At 45.9% G+C, this 23884-nt stretch overlaps 1 protein-coding gene and 1 long non-coding RNA gene across 2 annotated transcripts in view; both read right to left on the bottom strand.

Moving 5' to 3' along the window:
• Nucleotides 1-19541, bottom strand: part of tmem178bb (transmembrane protein 178Bb) — a 78247-nt gene extending 58706 nt beyond the window's left edge. Inside the window, exon 1 of the mRNA XM_061029977.1 lies at nucleotides 18885-19541. Coding sequence (XP_060885960.1) covers nucleotides 18885-19266 — 382 coding nt within the window. The 5' untranslated portion in view covers nucleotides 19267-19541. The remainder of the gene's footprint in view (nucleotides 1-18884) is intronic.
• LOC132956492 (uncharacterized) lies at nucleotides 12378-14569 on the bottom strand. Its single transcript, XR_009666036.1, has 2 exons — nucleotides 14319-14569; nucleotides 12378-14270 (listed from the first exon to the last, which is right to left on the bottom strand). It is a non-coding gene; the product is annotated as an uncharacterized LOC132956492 (long non-coding RNA).
• Nucleotides 19542-23884: the final 4343 nt, after the last annotated feature.

The following is a 23884-nucleotide window of genomic DNA, read 5'->3' as shown; positions in this document are numbered from 1 at the left end:
TCTTTAATCGTCTGTAATGAGGAACAAAAGTTCTCGCAAAATGTGTTGTGATCTGTTCAGAGAGACATTTTATCACGCACCAACTTCTGTAGTTTGTCTGTGTGTGTGTGTGTGTGTGTGTGTGTGTGTGTGTGTGTGTGTGTGTGTGTGGGGGTGTGTGCGCGAGAGAAAGAAAGACTGCTGGAAGATTTACGGCTGAAGGTCTGCACTGGAGGTCAGTGTTGGAGAGATTGGTGACACCACCTTTACCTCAGCCGTGCTCAGAATGAAATACACATTTATATTACCCCCCCCCCCCCCTTTTTTGAACGTGCTGTCACTTAAGTAAACGTCAAACGTCCCTGATAACTGCAGCTTTAGCACCGAACACATATATAACACGACACTGCAAGTGCATCCCTGATAACCCTTCAACAGCTCAAACATGACGTTCAAATGTCATCATATAGAGAACACTAGAGTGAATGCATCTTTGTATGCTCTTAAAAGTTTGACAAAATATTTTGATTGGAGGCTACCCGTGGGAGTGGAAACACGTCACCATTTTTTTCTCTTTTTTAAGTGTCACATTTAAAGACTTCAGAAGTCAGAACATCGTTAACCTTAAACTAAAATATGAAATAAATGATTGAACGATCCCTCTTGACATTAGACGAAAAAGTTTGCGCAAAAAAACCTTGAGCATCTACTCGTCCTGAAAGTGACCTTGAGTAACGACACTTTCATTTTAATTTGAGATTGAAACATTTATTCAAAGGAGGTTGAACCTTTTTTTTTTTTTTGCAGGGTTAAAGCTCCTGTGAGGAGATTTGAGCGGGTTTTTGAAACAGACTGAATTTAATACTGATGCCACTGTTGAATAAAAAATAAAAAAAAGCAAACGAGAAAATAAATGTACAGAAAGAGATGAACAAAGACACAAGGATTACACTTTGCTTTTGCTAACATCTACCTTATAAAGGGCCAAACCAAGCGACTCATTTTAACATCAAAGTTTAACAACTTCCTGACTGACTATCAATAAGCAGTAATTAGGAGGGAAAACTCTGAGTTAATGACCTGTTAGCTATAGCCTGTGGTCATGTAGAGTAAGGTACTAATAAGCACTCAGAAATGGATAATAAGCAGGCAGTATGCTACTGATTAGCATGCTAATAAGCAGCTAGATGATGGTGAATATTGTGACCTTAATTTAAAGTGTTACCTATAGTTTTATATTTATATTTGAATTTGTTTCAAGGTTGTTGTTTTTTAACACAAGCAGCCGAAGGCCATCTGGAATCTAAAGATGTTTAATGTGGTGAAACTTTTCGTGAACCTTTTTGTTTCCTGGAGAAATCTGATGTTTATAAAAATGAAAGTAAATCGTCTTCTGATCGCGTATTAAGCCGATGCAGGTGATTGAATGCGTGACATTTCAAATGTTTCCTTGTTTAAAGTCTCGATCCACTCAGATATTCTCTGAGTTGTTTTCTTTGCTCGGATCCCTTTGATGTTTGATATTTTATCTCGGGAAAGTGTGGGCAGCGATCTCCGCTTCCTTTATCTCACCCTACACACCTGACTGCGTCGCTCCGAGCCACAGCCATCTGCAGCGATAAAAAGATTATAAAAGGCAGAGACGGCCGCGTTTCCTCGCCACCTTGATGATACAGCCTTCTTAATCTGTGCTGACAATAAAGAGGCTGCATAAAGAGCCGAGTTTACAGAGACAGACGGAGGACAAACAGGGAAGGGATGAAGCTAAACTAAAGAGATCCCTTCTCAACTCACTTTATTTAACATTCTCGGTACTTTCCTTTGACTCTTTTTCAAAACTCTGGTTGAAAATTCACCCTTGATCTCACAGCCAACAATCGACTTGACAAAAAAGGTTCCTCCAGCTTTGTGCTAATCTTCCTTCTGTTTCAATTTGACACAAACCAGCTCTTTGGAGTCCCAGTGTCCTGTGGAAGAACTGGGCCGACCCGCAAAGAGTCCTGAATTAAACATCTTTGGGATAAACATTTTACATTTTATTTCTGACGCCCGTAATCACGATAAAATCTCCCTGATGTCCTCCCGGCTTACTGGGTGTAAACATCGGCAGCAAGGTTCAATTTCAGTCCTAGAAGCTAAACCCAAAGGTTGTTAAAGGAGCACATCAACGGTGTCAGAAAGATTCAAATATCTAATTTGGGTCCAATGTTTGGGAAACGAAAAATAATCCTGCGATAGGCTGCCTGAGTGCCAATTTTAAAACAGTGACACTTTTCATCATCGAGGAAGAAAAACCAAGTAAATTTTTACAGAAGTACTTCTCACATGTAGCTGCTGTTAGCTTGTTAGCTTTGTGCCCCAGGTAGCTGAAAACTGGTGTAAAGCTCAGAGCACCGGGGGGTGTTTGTGTTTACATCTCCAGCTCAGGAGCTTTGGATTGTCAGGGACTAAGATATCTTAGAGGCCCGGGGCTGGAAGGACCCAGAGAGGATTTATGGGTATCTTGCCAAAGTCTACACGAGTATATAATGAGAAATGTAAGCCTTTTACCCTGCATGAGCTGTAAAAGGAGCTCCTTATAAACACTGTTGGTTCGTTCAGACTGATTGTCCTAACAGAGTTTAATATGAAGAACAAGCATCAAAGCAGCTTCAAATGCAATTCAAAGCAACATTTTCTCATATTAATGAAACTCAGGAAAACCCCGATGTGATGAAACCATTCAACTCAAAACACTCAGAATCCCACAATCCCTCAGTCCCCACAAAATAAACAGTCCAACTCAAAATGACACTTCAGGTTTTACTAATTCAGATCCAACACACACACACGACATGATTTTATTTTTAAACACTGACAATAAAAGTTATAAACTTGGTGACACCTAAGGGTCTTAATTCTGTCCATTATCTACTTAAAAAAAGATGCAGATGTTTCCCATGATTATTATCGTTTTATTTGATACCGATCTTTTATGCAGGTTCTGCAGAGTTAGGGAGCTATCACTGAGGCAAAGTGCAGATTTGTGTTCAGTGTAGTCCTTACTTATCACCTCTGTCTTGTCCTGTGTCTCATGAAATAGATGTAATAATGATTGAAAACATGAAATGACCCAACTCTGGGTGTCGAGGACTTCAGTTTTTGTTGCGGTGCTATCAAAACAGAATTGCTATTGTTTGAGCTTTTCCAGAATTGAAGTTTAAAATGATGGTACGGGGCAGACCCCAATGGAAACAGGATGGTCAGTCCATGTCAGCGTCCAGATCTGGAGTTCAACAGTCGCTCCTCACGCCATCAAAATACGACACCTAAATAACGACCATCACGACCATTTCTTCTCTGCTCCTGTACTCTCTGATACTGTGTATCTGAAACAGCAGTGTGTAGTAATATCAGTTACACACCCCTGACAGAGAACAGTGGCAGATGATGAGAGAGAGAGAGAGAGAGAGAGAGAGAGCACCACACACCCCTGCGATGAGCTTTGAATTGGCACTTAGTGTCAGCGATGGAAACAGATCTGTGTTTCATAACGCTGCTGCAGGAGTCAGGATGGTTCAATAAAAGACTCAAACCATTACTGTGCTCTTCTATCACTGCAGAGCAACATCAGGAAGTGTAAGAGGAGACATGCAAACCACAACCTCTTGAATCATGAGCCAGTAGTGTTTGACAGAGGGGGAACTACAAAACGTATATACTTTGATCAATAATTGGAAGTAAATGGATGCATTAATGTCTTTGATTTGAAGACTTTTGGCAGAAACGCTGCCCTTCTGAGCTAAATGAAACTATCAGAACGAGCTCGACCGACCTGAAAACCATTGGAAAAGTAAATAAAAGATTTATCTGCTTTTAACAGAAGTCGACCCGTCAAGCCCGGTTTACCACCGAGGCAGTTTGCGGCCAGATCCTGTCCAGTGTTAGAAGGTTCAACAGCCAGAGAATCCACCAACTATTTCCCATTCCCCTTCTAATGACTGAACTTCTGAACTAACTGAACCGATTCGGAGTTTAACCGTTCACCGTTCCTGTTTGCAAAAGTCCAGCGTAAAACAAGAAATGCTCATAGGTACTTCAGAGGTGGACAATTAAGGGACGAATGAAGAAAAAAGCTAAGAAGAGAATCCTAACAAAAGTCTCAAATGAAATATTAAGGAGGTAAGTCAAGAGGTTACCGTGCTCAGGCTGGGTTAGAGCGATGTGAGTGCAGGCCAGCGGGGCACTCGAGAGGGGGGACAACAGGGCCTCGTGTGAGTGCGCCTTTAGTTTGGGCCTGAGGTCACGGGTAGAGCTGTTGTCTCTCTCTTCTTTCCTCTGAGGTCACTTTATTTCTCAGGAAGTTTTGGGAGGAGGTACTGAGAGCGACGACCCAACACGTGATTGGCTTAGCATCTTCCCATCTGATGTTCTTTGTGGCCGAGGTCTCCATTCACTTTGGTTTTCTTTAGTTTATTCTTTGTCTTTTGAGAATTTTAAGGGAATTTATGCAAATAAATCTCATTTTAATGTGCTTTATGAGTTTTTGGTGTCCATGTTTTGAGCCTTAAGTTCAAGGAGGCCGTATGGCGCTATTATTAATCTGTATGTTGAGTGCATACGCATGTTATTTTAGTGTTTAAAGAGATGCACAGCTCATTTTATCGTACAATGAAAGATGACGACAAATCAATTCTCTGTTATTAAAGCATGAACGTTTATAAAAACTAGATTTTGTTGTAGCTGGTCTTATCAGTCGTTAGCAGCTGTGTTCAGAACAAAGCTCGGCTGGTGGAAGTCGGACTCTTTGAGAATCAGAATCATTAACACAGTTTTGTGTCGAGTCTCAGTTAAAAGCAGCAGAGTGTGAAATAAAGAAACAGATAATAAACTTTACAAAGCAGCTGCTTCTCATTGGCCCCATGCTGCGCCGCTCCAAAGTTTCTCCTTCTTCTAAAAGTTGTTCTTAAACTTAAACCGGCTTTAGGAAACCGAGAGATTGTAGAAGTTTAAAGAGAGACTCCATGTCTGTGTGTGGTCATGTGTCACTGTGTGAATAAATTAAGAGCAACTGAAGGAGACAGAAGCAGGAAGAAGAATTTGCAGAATGAAATGATGGAGAGAAGAGAAACGAAGCAGCACAGCCCGTAAACTTGTTCTCTCTCAGCTCTTGGGTTTCTCTTTCTGTTGAGTGTTTTTAGATCTGCAGAGCTCCACACCTCTCTCCTCACGTCAGTCGACACGATTCAGCCAATTATTCAGACAGAGATGGCTGTCATTCAAATGTCAGAGTCCTGCCGAGCTCAGCTGCATGTCAGAGTCCTGCCGAGCTCAGCTGCATGTCAGGCTGTTGACAAAGGAGGATGTACGAGGAGGATGTATACACTCTGGATGGTATTCAAAAGTTATTTTAGTCGTCTCATTTAACCTATTTTCTTAAACTAAAATAAAATCATGTCCGTCCATCAGCTGTTCAGTTGTCAGTTTCCATCCATCAGTGTTTCTCACAGAATGAGGGCGAAACCAGTGCAGAGGATGGATTTCTGTGAATATGCACGAAGCACCACAATCATTTACAGGATGGACACAATAGGTCTCATTGGTAAAAAATCCCGTTCATTTCCTCCATAGAGGATTTGATTATTAGCCGTGATGTCATAACCGTCACAGGTAGACTGACCACGAGCTACCTGAGTGTGATGGTTTCTGCTCCTGTAGGAGACACAAGTTCGTCTGATATCAACCTCGTTTTAAGAACAACAGGCTTTATACATGATCTCAGGGAAAGGAACTACAATACCCACAGTGCTACAGCATCACAGCCACGTCTCTGATTGGTGGAGCTCGCTGTAACCATGGACACGTTTACCTGCACAGCAGACTTCAGCTGTCGGCTGCTACCTCTGAAGTCCAACACACGGTATGATCACAAACTAAATTATATGAGGACATTAATATTAACAATATAAACACTACCATAAAGAACCAACTTTAGTTGGGTCTCATGGAAATTGCAATGGATTGTGGGATGTGTAGTTCCTTCACACCCAGAAAAAATTATGTAAACATTCTTGTAACTTTTTGCCTTTTTCTCTGTTATTAAATCGCTTTTTGGCACCGAATCAAATGTTTTATCATCACCAGTATTCCTGTAGCTGGTTGGCTCAGTTCCAGGTGAACTAATATTGATACAAAGATTTTATTAATTTGTCAATGGAGGATTTGAATGAGGATAAAGTGGACGCTCATTGTTGAGCTCTATAGAGAATGGGAATTGTCTACTAATCAACGTTTAGGGTGTTTTCACATCGAGCTTGATTGGAGCATGATTCTTCCCCTCTCCACCCCTCGGCTGCGTTCACATTGGTAACATTGCGTATGTACACAGTCTGAAACAGCAGGTGGCGGTATGCCGATAGCTGTTCTGCAAGGAGAAGTCACCATGGCAACCACTCACAGAATGAGTCCATCCTTCTAACTGTGGATGTTTGTGTTGTTTCTGAGACACCACCAACGACCCTCTTCCTGCGTCCACATCTACCGTGCAGCTCAGAGGAGGAAACGGCCCGTGCGCTGCGGGGATACGACGGTTTTTGAAGCCACTTGGGTCGTTTAGAATGACGTCATATACCGGCCCACTTCCTTGTTTGAGCATCTTTGCTTTTACATCTCCTGTGGATCGTATTCAAATACACATGAATCGTGCCCAAGACCACCTCTTCAAGCGGACTCGGGCACAGAACCTACCTGAGTGCGGTACGTTTGTGTTCATGCTGATCAAATGAACCGGACTCTGGGGTCAGGTGTATCCGGATCCGGGTCCCTAATATGAAACCAGCCTTAGTTACCAAAACATTGCCGACCTTTATGTGCAATTTCGACAGTGTGCAGGAGTTCGCCTGATTTTTTCATAATTGGAAACAAGAAATTACCCAACATTGGAAGACTTAGATTTCTGTATTTGCTGCCGAGGAATCAAAACAGAGATCGATCTGATGTTAACCCTAGATGCTACGTTTCTCTTTGTGTTTGGGGTTAAAGCTGTTTGTGCAGTAAAAATGTTTTAATACAGGAAATTCAAGAGATTACAGAAGCTAAGGTTAGGAAGCAGATAAGGTTGAAGAAGTCAATATAAAAGACCACAAACAGTAAAGTAATGTGTGTTTAAAGCCCTGTGATCCTGTGGAGCAGCTGTGTGTCTGCAGGTCATTTCAACGTGATTTTAAATCAGTCTAACCTGACGTGGTCCTCCTGCAGCCCGCCTCTGTAACTGCTCTAAAATGAGACTCTCCTCCTACACTCGTATCATAGCAGCCTGAGTTCATCTCCCATCATCCAGCGCGTTGTAATTATGAACTCAGAGTGAATTAGGAGGTAAAAGGAGATGAAAGAGAGACGCCACAAACTGAGGGCTTGATGATGATGTGAGGAGACGAGCTGTTGGACGGAATGAGACGAGGCTCTTATGAGGCTTTAAACGGGGGCCACAGAGGGCTCAGGTACGTCTCGGGTACGTCTGCACCTCTGCTTTAATGATGAGAAACTATTTCACCAAGTCTCCGTTCATCAGTGACTGCTCCGTCACTCTGAAATCTACTGCTAATGACTGCCAGAGGCTCCATGAGAGCAATAACTGCAACTATGTCGATATCTGTGACACATCCAAAGCTCCAAAAAACCCTGCAGTTCCTCCAGTGTCCACTAGAGTCTGTCTCCGGCAGTGAGTCAGACCCCATAGAGCCTCATGTTAAAATGTCCAACTTAACAGCTATTCTATGCAGCGTGTTTATAATGTGGTATGTAACATTTTGGTTGAAAGCAAATTCCAGGGGTTGTCTGCAATTTTTGTTGACTTTTGTTGCCTTGGCTTCCAACAGTTACCACATCATTTAAATATTCACTAAACTCATATCGAGCTTTTAAATTGTGGTATTTTGAGAACCTGAAACTGGACTTTTCTCCATGCAAACTTCCCCCTGGCATTGCTGAAGCTTCATCAGCCTGGAAGCAGAGGAAGCTGTCGCCGTGGGAACGCCGTCGCTCTCTTTCCTCCTCGCCTGTCGTCATCCCGAGCGGGCGGCTTTATTGTCTCACCTTCTGACATTCAGAGAAACACTCGTCCTGATCCCCCTCTCTTTCTCCTCGCCTTCAGCTCAGCCTCCGGTTCAATCTGCCCGATTTTCATCTGTCAAACAGTCACCGCCTGGAACCGCGACGACGCAAACCTGGGTACGAGCAGGGTGTTTCTGTGTTGCTCTGAAGCAGAGGATGATGATGCTGTGGTTCGCCCTCTTCAGTGTTAACCGAGGCTGAAAAGGAGCCTCTCTGGTTGGAAGTCACAAAGCTAAGCTAACTGCCTCCTTTCAGCGCACACACAGCCGTGCTGCTCCGAGGCGCAGTAATGGACTCTTTATAGGACATAAGTGTTGTTTTGTCCGCCGGTCCTGAGCACTAAAAAGGCCTTTTCTTGTGAGCGAGCAGCTGCAGCCACAGAGCTGCCTTCATGTGGCAGAATAAGGCCGTGATTGATGCGGGCTCTTCCTTCGGGCCCGCGGCGCTCTTTGACTTGATAAGCCGTTGATTAAACGGGCCGGCCGGAGGAAGACGAGACTGAAGAGGCGCCTCAGGACAGAGAGCGGCCTTCTGAAGAATGGAAATGTCCTCTGATGTGAAATCAAACATGGTTTTCTCCGTGAACCCTTCACGAAGTCTGTGCAGTGTTTCAGAGCCGCCGTCTTCTGGATGAACTCGACTGAACCCAAACAATAGTCTGAAACTGTACAGGGCGCCGCTCTGCTTTAAAACCAGGAGCGGAGACACTTTCACGGTCTCGCCCTACATGTGGATGTTGCCAAAAGTTTTGTGCAACGTAGACAATGTGCAGGAGTTTTTCCTGCACACGTTGATGCATTTATTCCTCTCCTATGCTCCGGTTTTATGAAATATAGAAAATATAGAAAAGAAAAAAAACAACAACTCTGTCACGTTTTAATCTTTAAATCTGTGAAGAAGCAGTGAGGACACAACTTCATCAACCACCAAGGTGCATGAAGAGGTGCTGCTTGTCAACAGGCAACTGCGGCCCCAAAGCAGCGGCTGAAAATGTGCAAATTTTGCAATGACGGTAGGCAACCTCCTTAAGGGCTCCCCAACAGACTCTAGAATTGCCATGAAGAGTGAAAGGCTAGAAGAGCTCAAAAAAAAAACACTTGTAGCGTGAAGATCAACTTTATAAACAAATTAGGCCCGACTCGTTTGCTGAAGCGTGTCGGTCTAATTTTTAAATCCATAAAACACACTCCACCTGCGTTCCATCGTCTCTCTGTTTGTCTGATGTTGCTTCATTTATCTTTTAATTTAAACATTGGAATGTTTTGATGTTTTGAAGTCAGGAAGTGTAACTTTGCACGCTGCAGCTTGGCGATGACTCGGCGAGGAGAAAACCTCCACAAGACGTTCCTGAGTGAAACTAAAGATGTGTCAGCCACAGCTGCAGAGTGAATACACTCATTCATCCTCCACACACTGACTGTGAGTGTGTGTGTGTGTGTGTGTGTGTGTGTGTGTGTGTATGTGTGTGTTTGTGCGTGGGGTTCATTCCTCATCACTGAGCCTTCATCAGCCGCCTCCTCATCTCCATAAAGGTCCTGACTGCCAATCACACGCTCAGGACACCTTTGTTTCCATGGCGACGTCACGCTGCACCGACAGAGTGGGTTACCGTAGTGTGAAAGGGACTGGTGTGTGTGTGTGTGTGTGTGTGTGTGTGTGTGTGTGTGTGTGTGTGTGTGTGTGTGTGTGTGTGTGTGTGTGTGTGTGTGTGTGTGTGTGTGTGTCACCTCCAGCAGCTCCTGTGACATTTGCAGCAGAGTATTTTAAATGTATCTCATTAAACACGGGGACGAGGAACAGTTTGATCAACTCTTCGGGACTTCACAGAAACACACATGGATTTTCTGGATCACTTTTCTTTTAAATTTCTTTCACCAGTTTTTCCTGAAACCACTAACAGCCTTCTCAAAGTCTTCCACACTCACAGAGCCGCCATGTTTCTCTGACGTCACGCTCAGGGCTCGAGCTGTTAAACTGTTCAAAGCTTTAAATGATCGTGTCTCAGCTTCTCTTTTGATTTATAACGGAACACACCTGTTAAAAAAAAAAAAAAACACAAGACACCTTGGAGGGACGTCAGACATGTTTGAAGAAAAGACAACATGCTAAGCATCCAACAGCTTCTTAGCTAACGTTAGCCTTTTGATGCTGTCAATGTAAACAACAGGAAGGCATTCATTTCTCAAGGGGAGTACACGCTACGAGACAACTGGGGCGGTACGTCCTGTGGGGAGAACGGCGAGGACGGCCGAGCACGAACTCTGTCGAGGAAAGGAGTTGGACCAAAATGTTTAGCGTAATCACTCGAGAGTGGAGACTCTGCTTGTCGCTGAGTGAATCGGTTAGCGTGTGGCGTGCTGAGTGGGTCGTCTCGTTGCTCTCCACACACGAGAAGAAAAGAGCTGATAAATCTGTCGTGATCTGTCGTCATGGGTGCGCTCTCTCACATTTTAAAAGTTTTAAAAAAAATCTTTTAGTGTGTGCCGGCCTTAGCTGTCGGTACCTGCTGGGTTATAAAATATTTGATGTTATCGCTGTGTCTCAATGGCGCTCCAGGTTTTAGACCCGTCTGCTCTTTTCTGCTTCGGATCTAAAGGACTCAATAGTGTCAAACACAAGAACCAATCCAGCTCCAACCGCCATCTTTAAATACCACTGTGTGAAAAGGGAAATTAATAGTTTTTTTCTAATGTCTCTTTAATTGACATCTTATCTGTTTTTCAGAATTTAACTTTCTGGTGATTGTCAGTTTCAGAGAACAGAGACGGCATTATGAGGACTAAGCTTCGTCCTCTCTGCAGCAGATAGAGAGCTGCTGTGTGTGTGTGTGTGTGTGTGTGTGTGTGTGTGTGTGTGTGTGTGTGTGTGTGTGTGTGTGTGTGTGTGTGTGTGTGTATAATCCTTGCACATTATGTGTCCAGTCTGTCAGAAGAAGAGCTTCATGTTTTATTCATGTTGTATAAATCATGTTTTAGTGCATCACTGATGTGTGTAACATGTTCTCATGTTAGTAGGTGTTGTAAACTCTGTGTGTGTGTGTGTGTGTGTGTGTGTGTGTGCCCTCAAGCTGCACATGCTCAGTGCGAGAGAGCGTGAGGTCATCAAACATTCATGTCGGCTGTGTGGAAACAAACCACATCATGCTCCAATCTCTCTGACTCGACTCTCCCAGTGGTCACACGAGTCGCTCTGACTGCACCATGACTAACTCTCTCTCTGGACTCACTCACACACACACACACACACACACACACACACACACACACACACACACACACACACACACACACACTCTCTGCTTTTCAGCTGTGATCATTTTTATCTTTTTGAACAAAACGACCAGAACAAAGTGAGCGTCAGAAGCGGCGTGATGATGATCGAGCTGTTCTCACTTAGAGCAATTATTGAGTTTTTTTTTTTTTTTAAAGATGATGTTGGAAAAAGAACGCCAAAAACAACTAGAGCAAAAAAACCAGAGCGGAGGATTTTGATTGGAGAACTTGGAGTTTAAAAATAAAATAGATTAAAATCAACAATTTAATAAGTTCACTGAAAGAGACTTTTTATGTTCGTTTCTCAAAAACCAACAAAGGCACCCCTACACGGCCGTTTTGGACGCCCCTCGGTTCGCCAGATATGAGAGCAGTTATCAGGTCAAACCAACAGGTGTTGCAGCGATGGAAGCGGGCAAGAGAAGTGGTTCAGATAGAAGTGATTGTACTCGACCTAAAAAGCCTCTGCATGTTTCTAATAAGCTCCACGAGCAGAAACGTGCTCAAACTAGGATCAATATTGGAGATGCCTCCGTCCTGCTGTGGCGGTTACACGTCCATTACTGACTTTAAGTTTCTGTGAGACAAACTGCAGCAGGTCCTTCAACAAAAACAATAAAGCTGAACAAGAGTGAAAAACCTCCAGTAGCAACAGGAATAGAGTCATCAGCCTGCAGGCAAACATCGAGCGAACACTCTGCAAGAGAAAATCATTGAAAAGAATCCACCTCATAAAACAAGCAGCAGACACGTTCGAGTGATTCCCGAAATCACACGGAGCTTCAGCCGCTCATCCAAACAGAAACCCATGACTCTTTAGAGCTTCAGAAACACAAACCGCTCCTGGAAGTCAACCCGTTTCATCAAACCATCCAAAGACTCCAAAGACTCTCAAGACGAGATCATGAAGTGACCTCAGCAAAAATAAAAGCTTCAGCGGTAACAGGCCGGGTGACATCATCAGTGTGTGGAAACAGTGTGTGTGTTTGATTAGTGTCAAGAGTGTGCAGCAGTGTGTGTGTGTGTGTGTGTGTGTGTGTGTGTGTGTGTGTGTGTGTGTGTGTGTGTGTGTGTGTGTGTGTGTGTGTGTGTGTGTGTGTGTGTGTGATGTGTGTGTGGTGTTGTGCAGCAGCAGCAGAGAGCAGGTCGTCAGCGTGTGGACTGCGGGGGCACTAATGAGCAGAGAGACAGTCTGAATAATTTACGAGTTTCCAGGAAGACGAGCGTGTGCAGCTCAGGACTCGACAAACCTGCTCACACTCTGAAAAACTTCCCTCTGAAACCTGCGAGCAGCTGAGCAGAGTCAACTGATACGCCCGAATAAAACAAAGCAGAACAGTAAAATCCAGTCAGAGGACAGGGTCTCTGCAGACACACATGTACGGAGGCCCAGAAGGGACGATGGAGCAGCTTTACACACAACGTGGACAGTCTTCATTATGGAGAAACCCTGGAGTGTTCTATCTGTATCTGACTAACATGACTCAGAATAAGACACAAAGTCACGTAAAGCCATTCATGTGTTGTACTATGACGTTACGTTCAAGGGGTAACCGTGCTCAGGCCCGGTTAGTCCTGGAGCAGTGTGAGGGCAGGCCAGAGGGGGGACTGGGGAGGGACAACTGGACCTAGTGTGAGTGCGCCCTAAATCCTGAATCTGTGAAGTTTGACTTCCCAAATGTTTGTCTCCAGGGACACAGTTCCCGACAGCAACCTGGCAGCTTGCGAAGTGTCGCCAAAACACCCTAAAAGAGGAAGCTCAGACGTGTTAAAACGAGCTCTTTATATTTGATTATCACTTTCAACCTAATGATCCGTTTGAAGCTCTCGTCCATCCAGTCTCAAACAGAACCCCTCCTCCCTCCATGTGTGGATCACCTGAGCAGCTTTAACACCTGGCTCATTGTCAGGTAGCCAGTGACGCACCTTTAGCCCCCCGTAGTGTCTAATTTAGCCCCGTCTTGTGATCCGGGGCCCTCGGGGAGTGAGGTAATCCGACCCCCCCCCCCCCCCCAGGTTACTGTGTTGGGACCAGACTGAGAGCGTCTTCATCATCAGGACCTGAGAGGTTTTTTTTTTCTTTACAGAGCGACAACAGATGGCACGAGATGAAGAGGCCACACACACACACACACACACACACACACACACACACACACTGGATGTAATCCTGTCCTCTCTGACATAAACATCCTCCCTTGCTCTCTCTCTCTCCCTCCCTCTCTCTCGTCTCATCCTCTGTTCACAAACACTCAGATGTGTCTCTCTCTCTCTCTCTCTTTTGTTCCTCGTCGACACAGTCACAGTGTTTTTTTTCTTCACCACGAGGTCACATACAGGTCACCGCCGCAGCATCAGAAGACGAGCTAACATATGCTAACTGTAAGGACAATCAGCAGTGACATGTGTGTGTGTGTGTGTGTGTGCTGCTGACCCAGATAGATCTTTAGGTCGGCTCAGTTTACGTTCTCATCCTTCTGTTACAGCAGATTCTCTGAATGAACATTCTTAAAGATGAGACTTCAGAGGGACTGTGAGGTGTTAGCGTACCTCCTGCAGAGTGTCTGTAAAGGAGACACTGAGCGCCTCTTGTTTTCTCTTTTATGATGAGGACACGTCAGGATTTAACTTTCCTTTAAGGGTCGTCTATAATAACTAAAGATGAGGTTAAATAATGACAGGAAGTGATTAAATAATAACAGGAAGTAACATCATATTTTAGGAGTTTGTTTCAGTAGACGTCAGGATCCCTGTTATGATCCGGTTTTTAATCCTGTTTTTGTGTTTGGGCACGTAAACATTATATCCTGGTTTCAGAAATCAGGGATAAGCCCTTATCACCATTTAGAGAAAGCCGGCGGCCACTGCGGCATGTTGATGCCTTTCCCCCGGTTTCTGACAGCTGACGACTACCTGCACAGGCGCCGCCTCAGCCAAAGGGACACGTCAGCCAAGCAAACGCGGCAGGGCGCCAACGAGAGCGTCTTACATCTGGAGCGACGAAGAGACCAAGTTCTGTGTTTGGGTAGTGAAAGAACGAAATATTATGGTGTAGATGAGAGAAAGCATCGGGAGCTGTTCAAGTCTGTGGTGAACATACTGCAGGACGCCGTTTGCCCAACACGTTTACAACAGTAGAAGAAGAAGAAGAAGATGGACTTTATTAATCCTGTGAGGGGAAATTTGACTTGAAGCTCTGTTGTTGAACATGCCACACACACACACACACACACACACACACACACAAACATGTACAAACAGGATCCTGAGGACATGCACTGATAGTGAGATCTCAGGGTGGTGGGGGGGGGGGGAACCAGCGACCCACTGGCTCCCAACCTAAGTCCCTACAGACTGAGCTTCTGCCGCCCTCGTTCCCATTGCTTGAAATGAGGAAGAGACGCCACATCTGCAACGCCATGTTGCCGTTTTATTCGTGCTGAGCCCACAGTAATCCACAGCGGCCTTATTTCTCTCAGATTTCTAAATGTCCGTAGTTTGTGTTGTAAAAAATAAACTTCACAGGCGCCTGCACCAATAGGACGCAGTCGTCACGAAGCAGGATACGAGTATTTATCATGACAACTGTGCAGGTAACCACCAGCTCCTGAAGATGATCAGACCCAGGATCAGACTCCGAACCGGGACCCCTCAGGTCCATGTGTCCATCTCTTTATTACTGAGGCGCTGGCAGACGGATCCTCGACGTCTCTAAGTTCAGCCGCTCTCAGAAGCTAACTGCTGCATTTGAAATCAAATCTGATCATGTATCAGATTTAAAAGGTGATCAGGATTTCCGTACACTTTCATCTGATCGGTGGTGAGGCGATGAGACGGTTCGCGCTGGTGTCTCCGCTCCTGTCTGGATTTGGATTCAGACCGACTGGAAGGATTAGCGGGATCTAAGACTCTGAATGTTTGGCTGTTTTTTTTAGGAGATTTGTTGTCAGTAAGGAAACACTCGTCATCATCCCTCTAACGCTGAGCGCATAACCCACAGCCACCCACTCCACCCCCCTATTCACAACACACACGCACACTCTGATTCTCTGTGTGTGTGTGTGTGTGTGTGTGTGTGTGTGTGGACCTCTGCCGCCACTCTCCTGCTTCAGGTAAGATGAATGAGCGAGCTTCATTAGTGTCTGTGTCAGACGAGGAAGGAAAAAGTTAAAGATGAAGTTAAATGTCAGCGTGAGTGGAGACGATACGTGCTCTCAGATTGTGATTCATCTCTTACATATGACTACAAATATCATCTTTATTTATATCCAAACAGCGCGAGAGAGGACGTGACTCATCAGATGTGTTGCTAATGTGTCACAGGAGAACCCGAAAATAGTGTGGAGCTGCCATGAAGCTGCAGATTTGATCCAGCGTGCGGTTGGACTGCATGGATTAAAGGGGAATAAAAGTCAAACGGCGTGTAGAGATAAAGCTTTGTGGTGTTTTCCCCTGACTTCTGACCTCAACAAATCCCGCAAAAAAAAAAAAAAAAAAAGAGAATTATGTTCTTTGTACAACACGCAGAATCAGCACGGGGCTTAACATCTCGTCTCAGTGGAAGCTACCGTGAATGTGAAGCGGTGAGTCAAAGGTTGGAGGGCAGGAAAAAAAACACAACAGGCTCGAAAATACTCAAAAATGAAACAACGAACGGTGGACGAGCGGGTCTGCAGACGGTGTCTCCTCCTTCGCAATAACAACACCAGCGTTTGAAGAAGCCGCCGTGACCTTGAAGGAACTCTCGCAGCAGCAGCAGCAGCAGCGGCCGGCTAGCTTAGCAGTTCAGATCCGGGAGCTTTAAGTATCTGTCGTAGTAAGCAGCACGCTACGTTTAGTGGCACGAGCAGAAACACCAGCACAAGAGGGAGGATAAGAAGTGGAAGTTTGAGTGGTTGGTAAGCGAGGGAAGGAGTGGGAGTCGAGGTTCACAGATACCCGAGAGCCAGAAGAGGAAGTTAAAGAAGAAGAAGAAGAAGAAGAAGAAGCAGGATAATGAGGTCAGGGACATGATGACCTTTGTGGGAATGACAGGTCACAGGTCGGAGAGAGCCGAGAACTGTTCAACAAAAGTGCAACCAGCGAGGGTTATGATTAGAAGTAAAGGTGGGAGCTAAACTGACGTGGACTCCTGAGCTTTTAAACCACTTCAATACCTTTTGATCCCACAGCGATACAGTCCCTGTTAGCTTAATGATCCATATCATCACGATCCTCAGTCATATTGTCAAACGAGAGAGAGAGAGAGAGAGAGAAATCTGAAATTTTGCCAATGTATTTGTGTAGGAGTTTGTCTGCAATTATCCACAATTAAAACCAATGCATGACTTGATAGCGGGTGTTTTTGTCTTGCCGTGGTATCAAACTCGTGTCGACATCGTATTGATTTGAACTGGCAGCATGTAACAGTTTAAACTCGGTTATCATGACGACCCTTTGTTCGCAGGAGTCTTTAAGGAAACGGTCAGCAGCATCTAAACTCAGTCGAGGCTTTTCAGAGCGACTTGTTCATCATATTCTGTGACTGGACTCAACGCACTTTAGTCACGTCCGCACTTTTACCCATAAAGCCACGCATCTGCACTTTTTATGTTGCCGTATTGTCTGTGCGTTATTGAGACTCTCCCTGTAACCAGATTTACCTACAGGGAACAAAGAAAGTAACCTGAGCCTGAACAGTGGAAGAAGCAGCAGCAGTTGTTTTTTTTTTTTTTGCAGCATTAGTGCTAGTTTAGCATTAGCAGCAGCAGAGACAAGAGACATTCGTCTTTCGGACTTTAGCAGGGACTGGCTTTACCTCCAGCAGCAGAACTGGCAGCGAGATCTGTTTTGTCTTTGGTGTAAAAAAAACAAACAATGGACGTCACAGCAGCAGTCAAAGGTTTATTACGCCAAAACACTCCAAAAAGAGCAGCAGAGCGTTTATCGCACGGCAACGTAGATAAACGTCCTCTGCAGTCTCTCGTATGGAGCCGTCAGTGTGAAGTGATGACGAGCTGCATGATGAAGAGGAACATCGATCTACTCTTCATCCTGACGGAGCTCAGAGCCCCCATCTGACCACCACCCTCTGTGGAGGCATCCATCTCATCCCTGAGCACACACACACGCACACACACACACACACACACACACACGCACACACACACACGCACACACTGAGCGCTGTACACACACACACAACACAATGCAAACACACACTATGAGCTGCACATCACTGCAGATGGAAAACCATCAGGGCTGTTGATGCATCCTCAAAGGAGGCACAGCTGCAGCACAAACACACATATTCACACTGAAGCATTCAGTGAGCATACACACACGTACACACACACACACACACACACACATCCTCTCCCTCCTCTCCCAGCTTGGACTCAGACCAGAGAAGCCATGAAGACAGGATCCAGCTTGTTTGAATGACTTGTATCTGCACCGAGTGACGAAGAACCTCCTGGGACGCTTCAGGAGGAACGCTAACCATCAGCCTTTGTGCGTCTTTACGCCGGACGCTTTTAAAAAAAAACTGACAGCAGGTTTTCTGTTCACTTCCTGCAGCAGATCTAAGAGCTAGTAAACTTTAGAGTCCAAACATAAGGTCGTTAAAATAACAGCCATCGTGTCGTTCTAAAAAACGCATTGGCATCAAAAAAAAAAAAAAAGGATGAAAACTTTGACCACCTTACTCTGACCTGTGCTGCTGCTGCTGACCTTTCCAAGTGCAGCCAATCAGATAACAGCTGTGAGTGGCTCTTTGTAACACAGCCGAAGACATGTCTGTGAATGAGGTCTAATACCACCGCGACATGGTTTGTCCATCAGACAGCACTTTTCGATCGTCTACACTGTCAAATGTCCCGCTCAGGACCTCCATCCGAGTCACAACTAGAAATGATGACAAATCTAAAGGGTCCTGATAAGAGGGCAATAACTCCCAACGCGGATATCAGTGTCTGCCTCTAAACTCCAGCGTCTTCCTGGATGTACAGAAAACCACTCGAAGGATTTCATCTTTAAATGTCGACACTGAAAAGCATCCAAGTCTTCACCTTCTGCGAGCCTGCGATCGGGAGATGTTGAGGATTTCATGACCCCCGCTCAGGCTCACCAAACCATCAAGTTGGTTCATGTTTTACTTCCCTGTCCTCGAGGCACTGTCGTTCATGGAAAAAAAGGCCAAACTTAAAGAGTGAAACCGAGACATGTGAAGCAAAAAAAAAAAAAAGAGCATTGCACAAATATCCAGATGTGAAAACCAGCAGAGCCTCTTGATGTTCCTGACAGCATGCAGGCCTCAGTCCTCTCCTCCAGCGTCAGGATGAACATGAAGCATGAAAACAAGAGGCAGGGCCGTTCATCCCTCACACACACACACACACACACACACACACACACACACACAGACACACACTGCATGCCTTCACACTGACGAGCAGAACACAGTTCGTGCCCTTGTTCGCCCTCAGCACCAAGCAGAGTAATAAACCGTCTTGTGATACGTGTCTCAGCGGCAGCTTGTGACGCTCTTCACGTCGTTCTTACCTTTCCGGATCAGGTCCTCGATCTCCTGGTCGAAGCCCAGCCGGTGGCACCTCCTCCACAGCCCCATGTTGGTGGAGTTGTACTGCCGGCTGCACTCATCCGCGGCGCTCATGGCGAACAGCTGCCGCCGGTTCCGGGCCAGCAGCAGCTTCTCCTCCCAGCGGGGCGGGCTGCTCCGGCTGGCCCGCAGCGGCAGGCTGTTGTTGGGGATGTAGATGAATCCCGGGTCCTTGCGGCGGCTGGAGAAGCTCCGGCAGCGGTCCCGGTATCTCCTGGCGTCGGTCTCGTACCAGTGGTCGGAGCACATCGCCACGGCCAGCATGCCCAGGGCGCACAGAGACAGAGAGAGCCCGGCGTACAGCAGCAACTTCCCGGCAGCCATGCTCGCTTCTGTCACAGCCGCATCAGCACCTCGACAGACGGACAGCTCCTCTGCGGCGTCCCGCCAGCTCAGCTCACATCACCGCCGGAGCGACGCGCCGGGACCATAACCGAGGAGCTGGAGACGTTCTCAACCCTTTTTTTTTTTTTTTTTTTTTTTCCTGTGACGAAGCTCGCCGGTGAAAGGAAACAGTTATATCCCGTAATGACACCGTGTTTTCCTCGTGCGCGGGGCGCTGCAGCAGCTCGGCGGAGGCAAGAGGACGTTTATCTCGTCTCAGACCCCGAATCTCCGGCGTCCATCGGCCTGACAGGAACACAGCGAACACACGATCAGTCACATCTTTATTCAAACACGTTCATTTGACACAGAGCACCCCCCCCCCCCCCCCCCCCCCCCCTCCCTACATCACCCACCCACTGAAACAAACGGTGCATTCAAAGGAGCAGCTGCGGACACAAACAGGGGATCGAGCAGCTGCGTTCAGACAAACACTCAATCACAACACGAGCCGTCTTTTCACGACACAGAGCCGCTTTGTTCGGCCCCTGAAATGTACCTGATGTGTCCGGGTCGCCGCAGTCCGTCAGCAGAGGGGACAGTGGAGCTCAGTCAGCATCCTCAGCACGTCTGAAGGATGACGGCAGCTGCTTCAGAGCAGGCCACAGCACGAGCCAATCAGCAGCGGGCTGTCTGCACGAGAGCCGCGTTAGCTCACCGGCTACATCCTGTCTGACAACACACTTTAAAAACACCGATGAAGATACCACTGCTGTTCTCAACTTCATATTCCAAATAATTACAGGGTGTGGTTATAGGCAGACTTTCAAAATAAAAGGCACAACATAAAGGCAACAACACTGCAGAGTTTGCTATATTTTTATTTTTATTGGGGTCTTTCAATCATAACTAACAAGACTGACCATTTTTATACAATGGTCAGTCTGACAGCAAGTACAGAGTTTATCAAATGGAAACGTCATTAAAGGACCAATCAGAATCAGAATGTGTAGTGAGTGAAATGATAAAGTGACCTCACTATATGATCAGACATTAAGGAAACATGCTATGTTGAAGAGCTGGCTTCTCTGACAACAATGCAGCAGCCAGTATGTCCTCCTTCTAACTTTAGATTCTGCTCCTGAATGATCTGGATTTGTTTGGACCAGAGAAGGTAGGCGGTTTTAAGGCACCCCCACACGGCCGTTTTGGACGCCCCTCGGTTTGTCAGATATGAGAGCAGTTATCAGGTCAAACCAACAGGTGTTGCAGTGATGGAAGCGGGCAAGAGAAGTGGTTCAGATAGAAGTGATTGTACCCGACATAAAAAACCTCTGCATGTTTCTAATAAGCTCCACGAGCAGAAACGTGCTCAAACTAGGATCAATGTTGGAGATGTTTTTGAAAAATGGAGAGAGGTTAGAACACAGAAAGGTTTACAGACCGATGCAGAGCTGGATAAACACTGAAGCTTCAGTGTCCACCACATGGCAACCTGTGTGAGCATCGACTCTAGAGAGGAGGGGGGGGAGACAGCTCTCTACAGTGTTTAGAATTTATATTGCAGTACCCATTTTAAACACTAGGTGCCAGAGTTATCAGAGTTATACTGCTCCTTTAATTAATCATACATATATAGAAACATATATAAGTAGGCTTAAAGATGATATACTTTAATAAATATGTGGATTTCTATCTTTAACTTTTTCTTAAAGGTGCAGAGGGACTCTGCAGATCGAATGGAGTTTGGTAGTTCGTTCCTCCACCGGGGGGCGACAGAGGAGAAGAGTCTAGTCAGCGTCTTAGGACCCTGTTGTGAAGGTTGGATCAGACGCCTTTCATTGGCAGAGCGTAGTGGGTGGGAGGGAGTGTAGACCTGGATGAGAGAGTTTAGGTAAGGGGGAGACGTTGTCGTCTCTGTTTTTGTAAGCGAGCAGCAGAGTTTTAAATTTGAGGTGAGCAGTAACTGGGATCCAGTGGAGGGAGATGAACAGCCCAGTGATGTGTGCTGATTTGGGGAGGTTGAAGACAAGTCGCACGGCTGCAATCTGGATCATCTGCAGGGGTTTGATATCTTTTTTGGAAGTGTAAAATACATAACACAGTTTTATTCCTGTATATCAGAGAGCTTAAAGTGTCATTTTCAACACTTAAAAACGAAGTAACGAAGGATCCTTCCTGCCATCTCATGATGATGTTTCACTCCTCTCTCTTACATCTAAACTGCTGGATAAACTACTGCTGCTTCATGGCAAGAAAACGTGTTGAGCTGGATCAAAGACAGACCTCCCACTGTTACTGTGTTGGACACGAAGACGTTCTAGCATGCAGCTCTTACATGTTTAGCCTCGGGTTAACGGAGGCTCTGCGTGTCGTTAACGCTGCAAACACCGACGTGAACCGGCCCCGAGTCGTGTTTGTACTCTTGCCTGCTGAAGCTCGCTCGCAGAAACTCTGTTCTGCTTCCTCCAAGGAAGACGAAGGTCAGGGGATGAACCTGCAGGCCGGAGAGCTGAGAACAACACTGAAATAAAGAGTGCGAGTGCTGTGTTGGCGCCCAGGCACAGACGGGTCTCAGGTGAGCAGAGAGGGAGACACAAAGCAGAGATTCCCTCTCAGCTTCACTCACTTTGAAATTCAACTTGCTCTCTCAACATCACTCTCAAATGTGGATGCTCTCTCCTTCCTTGGTGCGTCTTGGTTTCTGTTTGCAGCGCAGTGAACATCACAGTCTGTGCTCGCTAATAATGCAGCTTCATGAATTGTGCATCATCAGCATCCATTATCTGATTAACTTTTTGCTGCTTCCACACGAGAGGTAAGCAGCGTGCTGACGTGCAATGAGCAGTTATTCCTCCTGACTGTTTGGAAACACCTCGTCTCTCGAGCTACATTTGATTGGACTCATGCAGATTGATGCCTTGACACGAGCATGACGAGAACACAGGGGGTTTTATTGTTATTTGTTTTCTTTTTCATTTACAGACTTCATTAATGACTGAGGGGGAGTTCTGGTTTTTACACTCTGTTGAGGGACATGCTTCACGCACACATAGGCCCGAATCACACACATGCACTGATGGAGAGAGGTCAGAGTGGGGGGGGGGGGATTTCTGTGCCTTGCTCAAGGGCACCTCGGCAGTACTCAGGAAGTGACCTGGCACCTCTCCAGCTACCAGACCAACATCTATATTTTGGTCTGCACTAGGACTTGAACCAGCGTGCCTCCTGTTCCCAACCCGACCCTACAGACTGAGCTACTGCCGCCCCTGTCTTGTTTTGTTTACTGTCCGTCTGGTCGTTTGTAATGTTTGACTTTAGTCCTTCTAGTCGTGTCACTTTACATGTTTTTGTAACTGTTATGACTGAGGTTGGTATCTTTAGCGAAGAAAAATACTACAGATCCAAGAACAACCTGTCTGCGACTTCAGCACCACGGACAGCTCCACAGATCACCGACACACAGCAGAGCCAGGACGTTTACTTTTTAGAGAGTTTGATTCTGACTCACCTCCGCCAGGAGAAGAATCAATGAGCCAGGAGAGGCTACTCTGAAAGGTGAAACTCAACATCTCTCTCCCTCTCTCTGCTGCTGGGGGAGAGGAGGAGGATGGCAGGTTGACAAAGAGGGAGGGGGGGGGGGGGGGGGGGGGTGTTCGCTAACAGAGGTGACGCATCCACCTCCGAACTCAGGTGAGATCATGTGAATGTTAAACGGCTGTGATGAGATTTACAACAGGTGGGAGGACATATAGGGCGATGTCTAATTTCAGGAGTGCGCCGGATATTCTCCTGACCTTGTTGTTCACACATGCAAAGTGGGAGACTATCCCTGTCAGAGGGGAGGGGGGGAGTCTCCTGAGGTAAGACGTGACGCAAAAAGAACGATGTGGAAGTGCTGGACAAAGCAGCAGAGTCCTCTATTCGACTCTATAATGAGAATATGTGTCTTTCTATCAATGCTACGTGTAGTTGAACAGAATCTCAATCTGAACTAAAGAGTGAAGAACATACTGGAGAACAGGAAACATGTAGCAGCAGGTTCATTAGGAGATGGTAGAGGTGGTCGTGCAGACAGTCTATGGTCGTGCAGCGATCACAGGGGATAAACGTCACCACCCCCTCCCACTCGCTCCAGGTGAATTCTCCTGATTATATCCTGCTGCGTTCTCACATCAGATCACTCTGACTTTCTGCAGAATAAATACGAGGAGAAACTCTGAGTGAAGAGAGAAACATTCAGCTGTTTGTGTTCACACATGACGCTCAGCATTGAACACTAGTGTGAAAGCGCTTTATATTTCTTGTTTACACCTGGCTGCTAAACTAATTTCTCCTTGAAGACAATTCAATGAAGTGACCCCAAGTGTGACCCTCAATGACCACTGGGGCTGAAGCACCAGACTCCCCTTTACAGAGAAGACTCTCATTCAGTAACATTATTTAAATATTAAAGTTATAATAAACATAAGAAAGAACACATGGAGGCTTTTATTTTATTTCACTAACGGCAGTAAACACACCTGAGTTGTACCCTCACTCACAGCATGCTGACCCATCCCTTCAGAGTTGTTCTTGTTATACTTCCTGTCAGTATGTGTCGCTCTGCAGCTGCAGG

The sequence above is a fragment of the Labrus mixtus genome, chromosome 22, assembly GCF_963584025.1.
Source record: "Labrus mixtus chromosome 22, fLabMix1.1, whole genome shotgun sequence".
Lineage (NCBI taxonomy): Eukaryota > Metazoa > Chordata > Actinopteri > Labriformes > Labridae > Labrus > Labrus mixtus.
The sequence above is the reverse complement of the archived record's forward strand: the minus strand, read 5'-3'. Positions and strand labels throughout refer to the sequence as shown.